The following is a 15,458-nucleotide window of genomic DNA, read 5'->3' as shown; positions in this document are numbered from 1 at the left end:
AAAAAAATAATGACAACAATGTTTATAGCAGCACTATTCACAATAGCTAAACTGTGGAACCAATCTAGATGCCCTTCAGTAGACAAATGAATAAAGAAACTGTGTTATATACCCAATGGAATATTATTCAGCATTAAAAGAGAATAAAATCATAGCACTTGCAGTTGGAAAATATAATGCTAAGTGAAGTAAGCCAATCCCCAAAAACCAAATGCTGAATGTTTTCTCTGATTTAAGGATGCTGATTCATAATGGGGTTAGGGGTGGGGGGCACAGGAGATTTAGATGAACTCTAGGTAAGACAAAGGGGAGGGGAGGGGAAGGGAGGGAGCATGGGGGTAGGAAAGATGGTGGAATGAGATGGACATCACTACCCTAAGTACATGTATGCAAACACGAATGGTGTGAATACTTTGTATATAACAGAGATATGAAAAATTGTGCTCTATATGTGTAATATGAATTATAATGCATTCTGCTTTCATATAAAACAAATTTAAAAATAAATTAGAGGATTCCACCTCTTGGGTCCCCTTCTTCCTCCAGGAGAAGTCTTTTCTGCTGTTCTTTAATAAAGCTTCTACTTTCCACTCTGAAAAAAATAAATAAATAAAAATAAATTAGAAAATAAATTTAAAAAATAATAAAACAAATAATAATAACAAAATGAAGGTATTGTGTCCATTTATAACTAAAAAAATTTTTTTAAACATTTAGAAAAAAATCTATTTGAAATAAAATTAGGTGCATTTAAATGATTTCAAAGGTGAGTATTTGGGATTTACTGAAATAAACTGTGTATGGTTTAATGTCAAACACTTCATATCAGTAGAATCATTTCCCCTGGATTTCTCAAATAGAAAGACTGAACATGAGAGCAGCCTCAGCATTGGGAGAGAGGGCAGCTCCTCCTCTTCATGCTACCTTCAAATTCTTATTCTCCATCTCTATTAGAAATTCCTCACCACTTGAAACTTGCCACTTAACTATGTCACTCTATCCCATCTCTTGTAATCAATCACCTTCTGGTAACTCCTCAAATGGCATTAAAGATTTTGGCTCCTAGTTCATATTCTTCCTCTCTTCTTTCATTCATTTTTTTTAAACTTCCATAATAGAATATTTTTTAAAAAAATTTACCTGTATAACATGCAAATACCAAAACTAAGAAATACCATACAAATATATTTGGAAATCTGCATAAGTGATCAATTTTATAAAGATATGTAAAGGATCAAAATTATTCAACAAATTACCACATTTTATTTGTGATAATTTTAATACTAGTTGAATTATCCCAAATATAGAAAAGGAAGAAAATTTTCCCAAATTAATGTTTTCCTTTTTTTTAAATTTTTTTGGGGGGTGGGGGACCAGGGATTTGAACCCAGGGGCACTTTTCCACTGAGCCACATCCCCAGCTCTTTTTTATTTTTTTCATTTTGAGACAGGGTCTTACTAAGTTGCTTAGGGCCTTGCTAAGTTGGTGAGATTGTCTTTGAACTTGCAATTCTTTTATCTCAGCCTCACATGCTACTGGGAAGCCACTGTACCTGGCTTCCTTTCGTTTTTTAATTTGGAAATTTTTTAACCTACAGTAGAGAGTATATTATGAGGCCTAAGGTACCCATCACTCAGATCCACAGTCATCAGCATGTGGCCATTTTCCCATCTGCAGTGCTCCCTGACCTTAAATTGCTTTGAACCAATCTCCGATCATCATACCACCATATACTTTTTTTTTTTCTTTTTTTAATATTTATTTTTTAGGTGTAGATGGACACAACACAATGCCTTTATTTTTATGTGGTGCTGAGGATCCAACCCGGGTCCTGTCCATGCCAGGCGAGCGCTCTACCACTGAGCCACAATCCCAGCCCCAATAATATAGTTCTTTGAAGATATCTGTTTAGATTGGTCTCATAGTACAGGAGAAACCTGTTATTCTTAGATTGATCTTCTGCTCTTCATCCTCACCAAGAGAAGAATAAGAGGAAATCATTGAAAGTCAATGAAAACCACACATTCATTCTTTGAAAGAACATCTGTTACTCACAGAGATGCACCAGATGTTATTCTGAGCTAAGTGCTAGGGATACAGGGATTAATATCAATCTATAAGTATAAACATTTAGAAAAGAGTCTGAAAGGATAACCACCACCGAGTCCTCCCTCCTTCCTCTTCCCTTTCCCACGTAAAATTAATTTCACAAAATTTGAGTCAAGGTAATTCAATGTGGTCAGTTCTCACCATATATTTTTTGTGAAGTGTTACTTTGATACCAGGCTCCAGCAAGGATTGTACTAAACAGAGAACATTTCATGCAAAAACAATCAACTAATAGCAATCACAATCCAACATGGCTGGTCATGGTGGCATAAGCCTATAATCCTAGTGACTCAGGAGGTGGAGACTCAGGAGGATCGCAAATTCAAGGCCAGCTTCAGCAACTTAGTGAGGCCCTAAGCAACTTAGTGAAACCCTGTCTCAAAACAAAAAATAAATGCATATATCAATAAAAAAGACTGGAGAGGTAGCTCAGTGGTTAAACACCCCTGGGTTCAATCCCCAGTATCCTCCCCCCAAAATCCATCATGGCTAAATATTAGAATATATATTACCATTATAATTAGGTAATCATCTCTGTAGATGCTAGAAACTCATTTGAAAAATTCAATATTCATAAAACAGCAATAGATTATTATTATTAACATGATGAAATATTTCTGTCTTAGCTGAAAGCAATCATTATACTTTGTGAAGAGATGTTAGAAAATTTTCATTAAAATGAGGAATGAGACAAATTTATTTCCCATTATTATTTTTAAACTTTTAAGTAAAGTATCAATTATGTAACATTTATCATTCTTCTTATTATTAACATTTTGTTAGGGAACTAGCCTATATAATTATGCAATAAAAATAAATTAGAGCAGATAAGCCAGGAATGAAAATATTTATAGATGATATAATTGTATACCTGGAAAACTCAAAAAGAACAGGCTAAAAAGCTACTATAAACAAAAAAAGAGAATTCCATAAGATAGTAAGGTACAAAATTAATAAGCATGATCCAAAACCTTTTATAAGTACAAATAACAACCAGTTATAGGATAAAAAGGAAGAACTTCTACTTTTGCTATAGTGGAGCAACAGTGCTGGATTTATCTTATTGATGGTTCTTATACATTGAACAACAGGCACAGTGGTTCTCACGGTGTTTCTGAAACATTTGTGTTAAATGCAGTGAAGTCCTATGATTGCCACAGCATAAGGATGCTGTCTAGCGAGAGTTTCCAAACTGCAGTGCAGCAAGGAGCACCCAAGTAGAGCTTAGCAGCCTTCCTGAGTTGCAGAGACAGAATTACAGAATTCAGAATTTGAGGTGGTCAGGATGGTTAGGATGCACAAGTTGGGAGAAAAGAACTAGAGCAGGGAGGGGAGGTCTTCAGAGATCTACAGAGTGTCCCTCTCAAATTTTCTTCTGAGAATTGGTAAGCATACATGTATGAGGAAACTACCCGAGGCTCGGGCAAGAACCACGAGAAAGCAATAGGCAGAAAAACTCCTGGAGCTCCCTCAGAACTGGAAGTAGTTGGTTTTCCCATCATCCAGAAGGGACAGGTCTCCCAACACATTGGGCTTCAAGTAGAGTTCTCAGAAGGTTATTGGGCCCAGAGCAGTCCTAGGTTAAAGGTTGTTCCTGTGCACCCTAAGAAAATTTAAAAAGAAGACTTGAAAGAATCAAACTGCATCCAAGTAGTTTAATTGTATCTCAAAACAAACTCAAAAACATTTGAAGAATACCAAAAAAATCTAGGACCCAATGATATAAAATTCACAATGTCTGCATCTAATCAAAAATCACCAGGCATACAGAGAATTGGATTAATTATGACATACTGATGGAAAAAAGCAATCACAGAAGTATCTTTAGAAATGATACAGATGACAAGGACATTTCTGTGTTTTACTTATTTTTTTTACTACATTAAACATTTCCTCAACACTTAGTGGTTTAAAACAACAAATATTTTGTATTTCACATAGTTTGAGAGGATCAGGAATCTGGAAGCATTTAGCTGGGTGGTTCTGGCTCAGGGTCTCATGAAGTAACTGTCAATCTGTCAGCTGGGGCAGCAGTCATCTGAAGACTTGACTGGGGCTCTTGGTGGGAAGGCTGTTTTCCTCACTGTGTGGCCCTCTCCCTGTGATTTTTAGACACATGACAGCTCTCTTTCCCTAAGAAGGAAAGAGAAGCCAAGCTGGAAGCCACACCGGTTTTCTAACCTAAGCCCAAAGATGATACCCCACTTTCATTTGCCCACACAGACCAACCCTGATAAAATAAGGGAGGGCATTGTCTAAGAGTTTGAGTAGCAGAAAGTGGATATCATTGGGAGCCATCCTGGAGACTATTATATTTCATATGTTTAAAAAGATAGAAGGTGGCATGAATATTTTAAGGAGGTTGATGGAAAAGACTCAAACTTTTAGAGATAAAAATACAATATTTAAAGTGAATAATATACTGAATGAGAAGAACACGTATTTTGAAGCTACATTATTATTTACATAAATGTTTAAAGTTGTTCCATCCTCCAGATAAACTGGTCCTTTTTATCATTGTAAAACAGCTGAATTCCTTGCTCTGAAATGTACCGTGTCTGCCATTCTTGTAGCCAATCCAGATTACTTCACTTGATCTTAGCCAAAAGACCAAGAAGGGATTCCAGATTTCTTTTGATTAGTGTTGTCATAATATATATTTTCCCATCATTTTAAACAAAATTATTTCTAAAAGGAGAATCTAGCCAAAACAATCCTCAGCACAAAGAATGAAGCAGAAGGCATCACAATACTAGTTCTTAAACTATTCAGCAAAGCAATAGTAACAAAAATGGCATTGTATTGGTACCAAAATAGACATGTAGACCAATGGTACAAAATAGAAGACACAGAGACAAACCCACATAAATAATGGTTATCTCATACTAGACAAAGGCACCAAAAACATACATTGGAGAAAAGTTAGCCTCTCCAACAAATGATGCTGGGAAAAGTGGAGATCATATATAGCAAAATGAAATTAAACCTGTGTCTTTCACTCCACACAAAAATCAACTTAAAGTGTATCAAAGACCTGTCTAAGAACAGAGACCCTGCGCCTCATAGAAGAAAAAGTAAGCCCAAATCTTCATCATGTTGTCTTATGACTTGACTTCCTGAACAAGACTCCTAAAGCACAAGAAGTAAAATCAAGGATCAATAAATAGGATGGACTCAAACTAAAAAGCTTCTTCTCAGCAAAGGAAGCAATCAATAATGTGATGAGAGAGCCTACAGAATGGAAAAAAATCTTTACCACACACACCTCAGATAGAGCACTAATCTCTAGGATATATGAAGAGCTCAAAAAACTTAACACCAAAGAAACAAATAACCCAATCAACAAATGGGCCAAGGAACTGAACAGACACTTCTCAAAAGAAGAAATACAATTGATCAACAAGCATATGAAAAAATGTTCATCATCTCTAGCAATTTGAGAAATGCAAATCAAAACTACGCTTAAGATTTCATCTCACTCCAGTCAGAATGGCAATTATCATAATATAAGCAATAATAAGTGTTGGCGAGGATGTGGGGGAAAAGGCACACTCATACATTGCTGGTGGGGCTGCAAATTGGTGCATCCCCCTGGAAAGCAGTATAGAGATTCCTCAGAAAACTTGGAATGGAACCACCATTTGACCAGCTATCCCATTCCTAGGTCTTTAACTAAAGGACTTAAAATCAGTGATGCAGTGACACAGCCACAACAATATTTATAGCAGCTCAGTTCACAGTAGCTAAACAATTGCAGCTCAGTTCACAATAGCTAAACATCTAGGTTGGAACCAACCTAGATGCCCTTCAGCAGATGAATGGATAAAGAAAATGTGGTATATATACACAATGGAATATAACTCAGCCTTAAAGAAGAAAGAAATTATGGCATTTGCAGGTAAATGGTTGGAACTAAAGAATATCACACTAAGTGAAATAAGCCAATTCCCAAAAAACAGAAAGATGAATGTTTTCTCGGATAAGCGGATGCTGATCCATAGTGGGGCAGAGGGATAGGGAAGAATGAAGGAACTTTGGTTTGTGTAGAAGGGAGTGAAGGGAGGGGTGGGGTTGTGGAGATGAGAAGGATGGTAGAATAACACAGATATGATTACCCTAAATACATGTATGACTACACTACTGGAGTGACTCTGCACCATGTACAGCCAGAGGAATGAGAAGTTGTGCTCCATTTGTGTGTAATATGTCAAAATGCATTCTACTTTAAAATAAATAATTTTAGAAAGAGAATCTAATTCATGCAGAATAAATCTAATTATTTCTCACCTTGAGCATATCATTCTTTTAATTCAGACCTGCCAACTTTTTATAAATGCAGCAGTTGACTCCCCTGCAATCGATTACCATATATCCCTAGCCCAGAGTGCTCTACAAATCTGTCTGACACATCCTGAGCTACAGAATGAAATTTGCTGTCAACTTATTAAACAGACAAGACGAAGACAGCCCCAGAATCAACCAGGACCATTGCAGGTATGTATTGATACAGACACATGGAATGTAAAATGGTGCTATTTTTCTGGTGGTGAGAATAGCACACAGTATAAACATTTGGGAAATACAAAAAAAGTGAAAAAAATAGCTGTTAGTATTTTGATGTATATCCTTTTGGTTTATTTATATATCCGTGTGTTTTTATATTAATGTAGATGTATATGTAGGTGTAATACTCACTTTCTTGTACTGAAATTACAGTGTACACATTGCTTTTTTAAAACTACAGAATATAATAATTCATCCTATATCTTTAAACATTTTCAAAGCATTAATTGTCATATTAATATCAATCACTATACATTTATATTTTTCAGTTATTTTTCTAAAAATAAATAGCTCTACAGTAGACATGTTTTCTTGTGTATAAATTCAATGAATTCCTTTGAACACATTTGAAGAGTTTCCCCATGTCTTTAATAATATTCAGTGTAATTCTTTTAAATTATTTCCAAGTAAAGACTGGTAATTCATTATTAATTTGGGATACATTTATTTATTAGTGCAATTGATTGTATTTTTTAGATGTTTTGTAGTCATTTGTTTTTAATCTTGATTAAATGCCTATTTTTATCTTTGCATATTGATTCTGTGTTAACCAAAGAATAAAACAGAAATTTTTTATTGCCAGTGTACAGGATTCTCAGGGTTGGATCCAAATTTTGGGAGACTTGAAACAGACAATTAAGAAAAAGAGCACAGGGGATGAAGATGTAGCTCAGTGGTGGAACACTCACCTACCAAGCTTGAGAACCTGGGTTTTATCCCCAATGCTGAAAAAAAAAATGTACAAAATATATTACTTTCACACATCTTTAAAAAACATAATGACCACTTAAACATGTGACTTTTGCAGTGCCTTGGAAGAGAGTGGTTCTGAAGCCAAAGCTCATGATCCGATTCCATTGGTTCCTCTTTTTCCTCTTCCAGCCCCCAGCTCACAGTGAATAAACCACACCCCCAGTTCTTAAAACACACCTTGCACCTGGCATTATTCCTGTTACCTAGATTCCCTATTTCTTTCCCACTTACAAGTCCAGCCAAGCAACATCCTCTGTGTGAATCCTTCTCTGACTCACTTAGCAGATGGACATTCTCTCCATTGGTTTACTTTCAAAAATTAATTCATGGTGTTACTATGTTATATAATTCACGGTTTGGCTATGTAACTGTCTAGTGGACTGTCGGCTTCTCAAGGACATTCCTCCCTCCTTTTCTATATTGCATTTTAAAAAATCACTGAATATAGAAAGGAATAGAGCAAAGGAAAATTTAAAAATCACATGTCATTTGTTACCTAAAGATAACCTCTATTAAGAATAGAAGTACTTTGAATTAGACAAAGAAAAATGAAGGGAAGAGAGGGGGAATGGGAGTAGGAAAGATGGTAGAATGAACCGGACATTACTTTCTTTTCTGCATATAGGAATACACGACCAATGTAATTCCACATCATGTACAACTAGAAAAATAGGAAGTTATACTCCATATCTGTATAATATGTCAAAATATATTCTACTGTCATGTACAACTAATAAAAATAATTTTTAAAAAGTATATTCTGTAAAGAAGATAACCTCTTAATATTTTCATACTTGCCTTTTTTATGTGTCTGTGTATATATGTTTGTATGGGTAGATAGGTTTTGATTTAGGTAGATGTGGGTTGTTTTTTTTTTTTTTACAATTTTATAATCTGCCTTTCCCAAAGCTGCATATTTTTAAGTGAGTGGGTAAATATATAAATAGACAAAAAAGAAATTATGTCCCTAATCTTTGAGTATTATGTGATAAAGGACTACTATGTCCACTTGTGTTTTAGTACCTCAGTTGTAAACAGAAGGTGTATACAACTGGATGGATCGTGTGTCTGACCCTGTGTAAAGCTTTTGTCTTAATGTAGTATAAATGCTCTAAATAATATATATGGTAAGAAGCAAATGTGGGGTGGAGACAGTCACCAGCACGTGGCTCTCCCAAGCTGTCAGTCATAGTCCTCTGACAGCTGTTGACTGGCATGGTATCTAACCTACAGTGCTTCTCTTTGCCCAGGGCTGGCAGCTCTTGGCACTCTGTGTTGGGCTCTTCCTTCCCCATCATCCTTTCCTGTGGCTCCTTGGGCTCCACCTAAAGAGGAACGCAGATTCCAGGTGTGCAGAAAACTAGCCGGCTGAATTATTTATGTGGCTGTGAAAGTCTACAATAAATCATAAGTATTTAAAAACCTGCTGGGTACCTTTTTAGAATATGTGAACAAAAGTTGGTATAGGAAGCCTTTAGTTATTATTTATGTGGAACTTGGAAATATTTCCTTTTTTATGTTACCGATCTTGTGGAAGATTGCAATCAAAATATTTTTAAGGGAAAAGTCTATGTGTCATTTCAAGTATGGATGACTTAGCATTAAGGGGTGCTTCTTCAGTGAAACCAAGTGTTTTCTTCTTAGTTTCCCCTTTTACTGGCTGACCATTTAGTTCTTTTATGTTCCTATGGTCTTTCCTCCTTTTATAATTGTATGTATTTGAGTTACATCAGAATTTTCATTCCTTTGAAAGAAATATTTAAAATCCTCATAGAGGGCTGGGGATGTGGCTCAGCGGTAGCGCGCTCGTCTGGCATGCGTGCGGCCCGGGTTCGATCCTCAGCACCACATACCAACAAAAATGTTGTGTCCGCCGAGAACTAAAAAATAAATATTAAAAATTCTCTCTCTCTCCTTCCTCTCTCACTCTCTCTTTAAAAATAAAATAAAATAAAATAAAATCCTCATAGAATGGGACCCAGGGCACTCAGCTAAGGTTTCCCCAGGATCATTTTGTTTTACCAGGAGGTTCACGTTAGGTTGCTTAAATAGACCCTGGGACTAGCACAAATAAACCCCAAAACAAAAAGCAACTTGGAAATAAGAGGAAAATATTCTGCAGTTCATAACACATTCTAGGGACCCTATCATCAAAATCGTGTGATTTCTGTAGCAGTTATTGAGCCCCCTGGACAGAAGGTAACACCATTGGGTTGTCAGAAAACACCTGACTATAAATATATTTAAAGGTGTTATCAATCTGCTTTTATAAACAAAATGAAAATTACACATAATTTTCATATTACATGCAAATGAGGAAAAATAAGATCTTGATTCAACTTTTACATGGTTCACCCTAGTGGTTTTGTTTAGCTTAATATTTTTATAAGGTAAAGAAGGAAAATATTTTTAAATTTTTGTTAGAAGACATCTTCTTTCTTGTTTAGCAATGTAACATCAACCTTGATGTTCTTCAGAAGAGAACTCTGCTGCATCATGTTTAAGTTACCACATATTATTCTTTATACAACTGCTTTCTTTATATTTGTTAATGTAGTCACTATATATTGACTGTATAGTGACTGGTAGTTTTAAATCCACTTTGTGATTAATAACAAAAAAGTTGAAGAATACTTTACAGAGACATTTGAGTTAGTCCGTTGCAAAAATATAGGAACTGGAATTTGAGAAACATGACAGCAATTTAATGTTATCATTGAAAAAGGAAAATTATTGTCAAAATTATTATAATACATAGTAATAATGAACAGGATGGGAAGTTATCTTGAGGATGCATGGATTAGATTGTCATAATTAAATTTATTCGTAGATTTTATCTTAAGTTTTATATTACAGGACAGAATTTGGGAAATATGCCATTTATTGCCAGCGATGTGTAGAAAGAACACAACAAAACGGAGATCGAGAAGCGAGACCCTCGAGAATGGAAATTCTTTCAACCCTTCTTCGAAACCCGTATCATCATTCCTTGCCTTTCAGTATCCCCGTGCACTTCATGAATGGGATATATCAGGTGTGTTGGCCTTTTTACTGTAATAAAAATGTGCTTGATCAAGAAACCTAGGGAAATGAGAATACCTAGCTTGGTCAGTACCTAGCATTGATAAACCTGCAAGTACATTAGATCTTTTATCAAAACAGCTAAGTTTTGAAATAGTTTTGCTAAAAAGGATTCATGCTGAAAACAAATCCATATTGAACCAAAAAAGGAATGGATTTCACTGCCATTGTAATTGTGATGGAGAAAATCAAATATACTTTGGTCAAGTTTTTTTCCCCATTAGTATCCCTGGTAGGTAAGGAAATAATTACTAACGTTTGAGCATGCACAATTTTAGTCTCTCTTAAAGTCTCCAAATCTCAGGAATTATCTGGGAAAGTTTTCCCAGGCCCTTCCAACTCTCAGATCTGGATTTCACTTATTTACTGAAGGAAACATGCCCCGAAGCCAGCAATTGTATTTGTGGCCATAGCCTTTTATCACTGAACTCAGATACTTAACTGCCTGTTAAAGAAACAAACATTAAATACATGAAAGTGTTCATTTATTTAAAGCATTTCTTGTTTATTTTTTTTTTTTACTTAAAGATTGCAGTTTGTATTGTACTTTTTGGTTTGCTTCTAACAGGTAAGTACATAATATCTGAAAGGTATTGATAGCTATCAAATGATCTTTCTGTTTTGAATTGTTGTTGTCTGTAGCTGAGGTTTCTGAATTCTTACATACAGCAAGCTGTCTACTGAAGTAATCTTGTTAATTTTCTCCAGTGGAGCTTTGGGACAAAAACGTTAAAACACCTACAGAAATGCGTCTGTCATTAATCATGCATCAGGCATGACCTTTTTCCTACTCTGACGTCTCTGTTTCAAACATATATGCTCTTTATTAAGAGCACTGCTTTGTTATTTCTGCTCAGGTAGTTGGGTTTGATGCTTCTACCACAGTGGAAGAATTCTTGAATACTTTGAACCAGGACACAGGAATGAGGAAGCCTTTACAGTCTGGATTTGCATTGTTCACTGACGATCCTTCTGGCAGAGACCTAGAGCATTGTCTTCAAGGAAACATAAAGGTGAAACCAAGGGCTTCTAAGGAGCCAGACCTGGCAAGCAACAAAGAAGCTATTTGGTCTTTAGTTTGCTTAGGGAAGAACAGATTTATGCACTGATAACCTTAAGCTAGTATTGAAATTGATAAGTGTTTCAAGAGTATTGTGTACTTTGCACCCAGTTTGAAAGATGGGTGGAAAATGAACCTGTGGAGATATAGAAGAATGGTGTGTGTATGTGTATTTTGTGTGTGTGTGTGTGTGTGTGTGTGTGTGAGAGAGAGAGAGAGAGACTGGGGATTGAATCCAGGGAAACACTAGCACTAAGCTACATCCCTAACCCTTTTTATTTTTTATTTTGAGACAATATCTTGGTAAATTGCTTAGGGTCTCACTAAATTGCTGAGGCTGGCCTCAAACTTGTGATCTTCTATCTCAGCTTCCTGATTTGCTGGGATTACATGTGTATACCACCACACCCAGTTTAAAGAAAAAGTATTGTGAAAAATCTTTCTCAGGTTGGGGCTGGGGTTGTGGCTCAGGGTTAGAGTGCTTGCCTAGTATGTGTGAGGCACTGGTTTCAATCCTAAGCACCACAAATGAATAAAACAAAGGTTTTGTGTCCATCTACAACTAAAAAAAAATTTTTAAATCTTTCCCAGATCAAAGTAAAATAACTTTAATAAAGTTTCCATCAAGTGATGGCAATGATTAGACATACAGAATCATAAAACCATAAAGAGCCCTTAGAAAAACATTCCACTTATTCTGCAAATGACGAAATGGAGGTTTAGAGAGGGAAACGATTTCTCCCAAATCAAACAGCTAGAATTTTTCCTTGTAATTCAGATTTCTTTGGTTTAACTTAGTTATTCCAATATTTTCTTTCTTTCTTTTTTTCTTTTTCTTTTATGGGGCACTGGGGTTGAACCCAGGACACTCTACCACTGAGCTACATCTCCAGTCCCTTTTTAAATTTTATCTTGAGACAGGGTCTCTCTAAGTTGCAAAGGCTGACCTCAAACTTGCAATCCTCCCAAGTGGCTGAGATTATAGGCATTCACCACCATACCCAGCCCCAGTCATTCCAATCTTTATAAATTCAGAAGGTAGAAAAGTTACTCCTTCAGTGACCAAATCGTGAAAAAATCCCTGGAATCTTTTTGTTTCCAGTCTCATGCCGTCCTGCACAAAGATTCCTTTTTGAGTAAAAAATGCATGGCCACAGTCCAAAGTTAATGTGTGTCCAAAAGGATAAGTGGACCAAAGAACAATTTATAGTTAAATCCTAAACTTAGAGCTATATAGGAACTGAAAACAAAAATCTTAAACACATTTTTTTGGTCATATTAATTGAGAATTTTCAGTCTACAGATATACTTGTTTTCAAAAAATGTTGATTTTTTTAAAGGTCTTGTGAATCTCAGTTTTTCAATTCCTTTCTAGATTTGTGACATTATTTCTAAGTGGGAACAGGCATCTAAGGAGCAGCAGCCTGGGAAATGTGAAGGTACAAGAACTGTCCGTCTAACTTATAAAAACAGGTGCGTAATATACTGTATCCAAATGTGTACAAATTTGTCTTCAAGTCTTGCACCTACAGTTTACTTTCCTATTGAGTAGCCTTCAAAGTTATAGTTTATTTGTATATTTATTTTTGTATAGTAACTCTCTTCAACAGGAAGAAACTATCACATAAAATTTGTTTCTAATTCTCATTCTTTCATATATATGTATTTGTCTCTCTCTCTCTCTCTCTCTCTCAACTATATAGCTTCAACTATAAACCAATCATTTGGCTAGATGCTCTGGATAAAATGGTAATAAAAACAGACATAGACCCAGTGCCTGCTCTTCTGGAGTGTAGAGGTTGGAGAGGAAGACTGGTGTTAATGATACACTCCCCCCATGTATATGGCATTACATGTTAATCCTCTGAAGGAAGAAGTCGCACTGTCAGAGCACCCAGTGAGGATCCTCACCTAGACTGGAGCCATCAGGAGGCTGCGATAAAATGATGTTTATGCCCAGCTGGAAGGAGGGGTTGGGAGTGGGTACTTCCAAGTGGGTCCAAAAGGATGTGGCTGTGCAGCTGGTTTCTGGAATTGAGAAGGTGCCAGTAGAACTAGAGCACGGACCTTCTCAACCGACAAAATCATGGCACACTTTGGCATAGGGTCAGGAACCAGATTTTCTTTCTTTTCTTTTTAAAAAATATTTTCATTTCTTCCATGTATTAGCAGAGCATGACACTTAATAAACAGTATTAACAGGTCAACTCATATTGACTGTACCAAAATAAAGATATTTTTCTGGTTTTATTTGAATCTTCTACCTCATAAATTAAAGGATCTAACAAATGTTGGGCCAGAAGCCTGTTGAGATTTTGATATAGCACTGAACTCTTTTCAGAAGACTCTCTCTGGAAGATGTCCGTAGACTTGAAATTGGAATGTAAGAAGTAAAGGCACTGTGTGACAAAAAGAGGATAATACCCTTTGATCTAGTAATTAGAAAAATAAATTTTTCTAATTATCTGTCCCACAGAAATGGCTCCATAAATTAGCAGAGTATTCCAACTGGCCCAGTATCTTCTTTGCCATATATATTTTTTCTGGGTACCAGAGATTAACTCAGGGGCACTCGACCACTGAGCCACATCCCCAGCCCTATTTTTTGTATTTTATTTAGAGACAGGGTCTACACTGAGTTGTTAAGTGCCTCGCTTTTTGCTGAGGCTGGCTTTGAACTCACAATCCTCCCATCTCAGTCTCTCAAGCTGCTGGGATTACAGGTGTGCACCCCCGCGCCTGGCTGCCATATGTATTTTTAACAATGAAAAGTTAGCGGGGGAAACTTGCATATTTATTTAGGATAATGGCGAATTCATAGTTTGGACTCCACCTCAGTCAGCCACTGAGGGCCACCTTCTGTTTGAACAGACTCCTTTGATCTGAATTAATGGTGGTTGTGAACCATTGGAGCCTCTTTGTTCAGGGGCTCACCAGCTGTGATGACATTCCAGCATTCTGAGTAGCTTCACCAAGAAGGCAACTGTGAAGCTTTGCTAAGCTTTAAATCCTAGAGATCCACATTATTTAGATCATGGGAATTAGATAGGCTGCTCTGTTGGAGGAACCTTCATTGATGGCCAGCTTCCTCTTTGGTCCATCAGTGATTGGCGAGAACGTTAGGCTGGAAGACGTGGACCTTTCAGATGATGGTTTGAGTTCTGTTTAGTGCTGGAGCAGTAGTACTGGAAGTGTGGGCCCTGGACCAGCAGCCTCAGGATCACACGGAAAAGTGCTAGAAGTGCAAGTTATGCAATTATTAGGCCTCACTTCAGATTTATTAAGTCATAATTTCAGGGGTTGAATGCCAGGAGTCCATGTTTTAGCATCTCTCCACCTCCATGTAATTTTTGCCCATTCTGTTTTTTTGTTGTTGTTTTTTGTTTGTTTGTTTGTTTGTTTGGGTACTGGGGATTCAACCCTGGGGCACTTAACTACTTAGCCATATCCTCAGCCCTTTTTTAAAATATATTTTTACTTAGAGACAGGGTCTCACTGAGTTGCTTAGGGCCTCACAGAGTTGCTGAGGCTGGCTTTGAACTCAAGATCCTCCCGCCTCAGCCTCCTGAGCCACTGGGACATTCCGTGCTAAGTTTTGACAGGCACTGCTCTGAAGGTCCTCAGGATGGCTCTCTCTCACATTGATCTTGCCTTTTGTGGGAGATCATATATTGTTTTGCAGAAGAGGTTCAGGAATCCTCATTTGGTTTTGGTGGAACCAAATGGAATAACTTCTGTGTGTAAGACGATTTCTGATAATCCACACCTTATGGGTGTTTAGTACATACTGGTTCTGATTATGGTGGCTACAATTAGAACCAAAATTAAAATTGGATGAAATGGACAAAGCCAGCCCACAAACGCAGACAAAAATAATGCTCTAAGAAGGAA

General features: G+C 36.6%; 1 protein-coding gene across 2 annotated transcripts in view; it reads left to right on the top strand.

Annotated features, from left to right (window-relative positions):
- PLEKHH2 (pleckstrin homology, MyTH4 and FERM domain containing H2) overlaps positions 1-15,458 on the top strand; it is a 116,795-nt gene that overhangs the window by 82,773 nt on the left and 18,564 nt on the right. The window contains exons 20-25 of one of the 2 annotated variants that reach the window (XM_081264071.1): positions 6,425-6,604; positions 8,677-8,774; positions 10,283-10,460; positions 11,365-11,520; positions 12,943-13,040; positions 13,271-13,769. In XM_081264071.1, the coding sequence (XP_081120197.1) occupies positions 6,425-6,604; positions 8,677-8,774; positions 10,283-10,460; positions 11,365-11,520; positions 12,943-13,040; positions 13,271-13,427 (867 nt within the window). In that variant the 3' untranslated portion in view covers positions 13,428-13,769. Of the gene's footprint in view, positions 1-6,424; positions 6,605-8,676; positions 8,775-10,282; positions 10,461-11,364; positions 11,521-12,942; positions 13,041-13,270; positions 13,770-15,458 lie in introns of those variants that run through there. The other variant, XM_081264070.1, reaches the window with a different exon arrangement.

Source organism: Spermophilus citellus, assembly GCF_964194105.1.
Source record: "Spermophilus citellus genome assembly, chromosome: 13".
Classification (NCBI taxonomy): Eukaryota; Metazoa; Chordata; class Mammalia; order Rodentia; family Sciuridae; genus Spermophilus; species Spermophilus citellus.
Note: the sequence above shows the minus strand (reverse complement) of the source record. Positions and strands in the feature narration are given on the sequence as shown.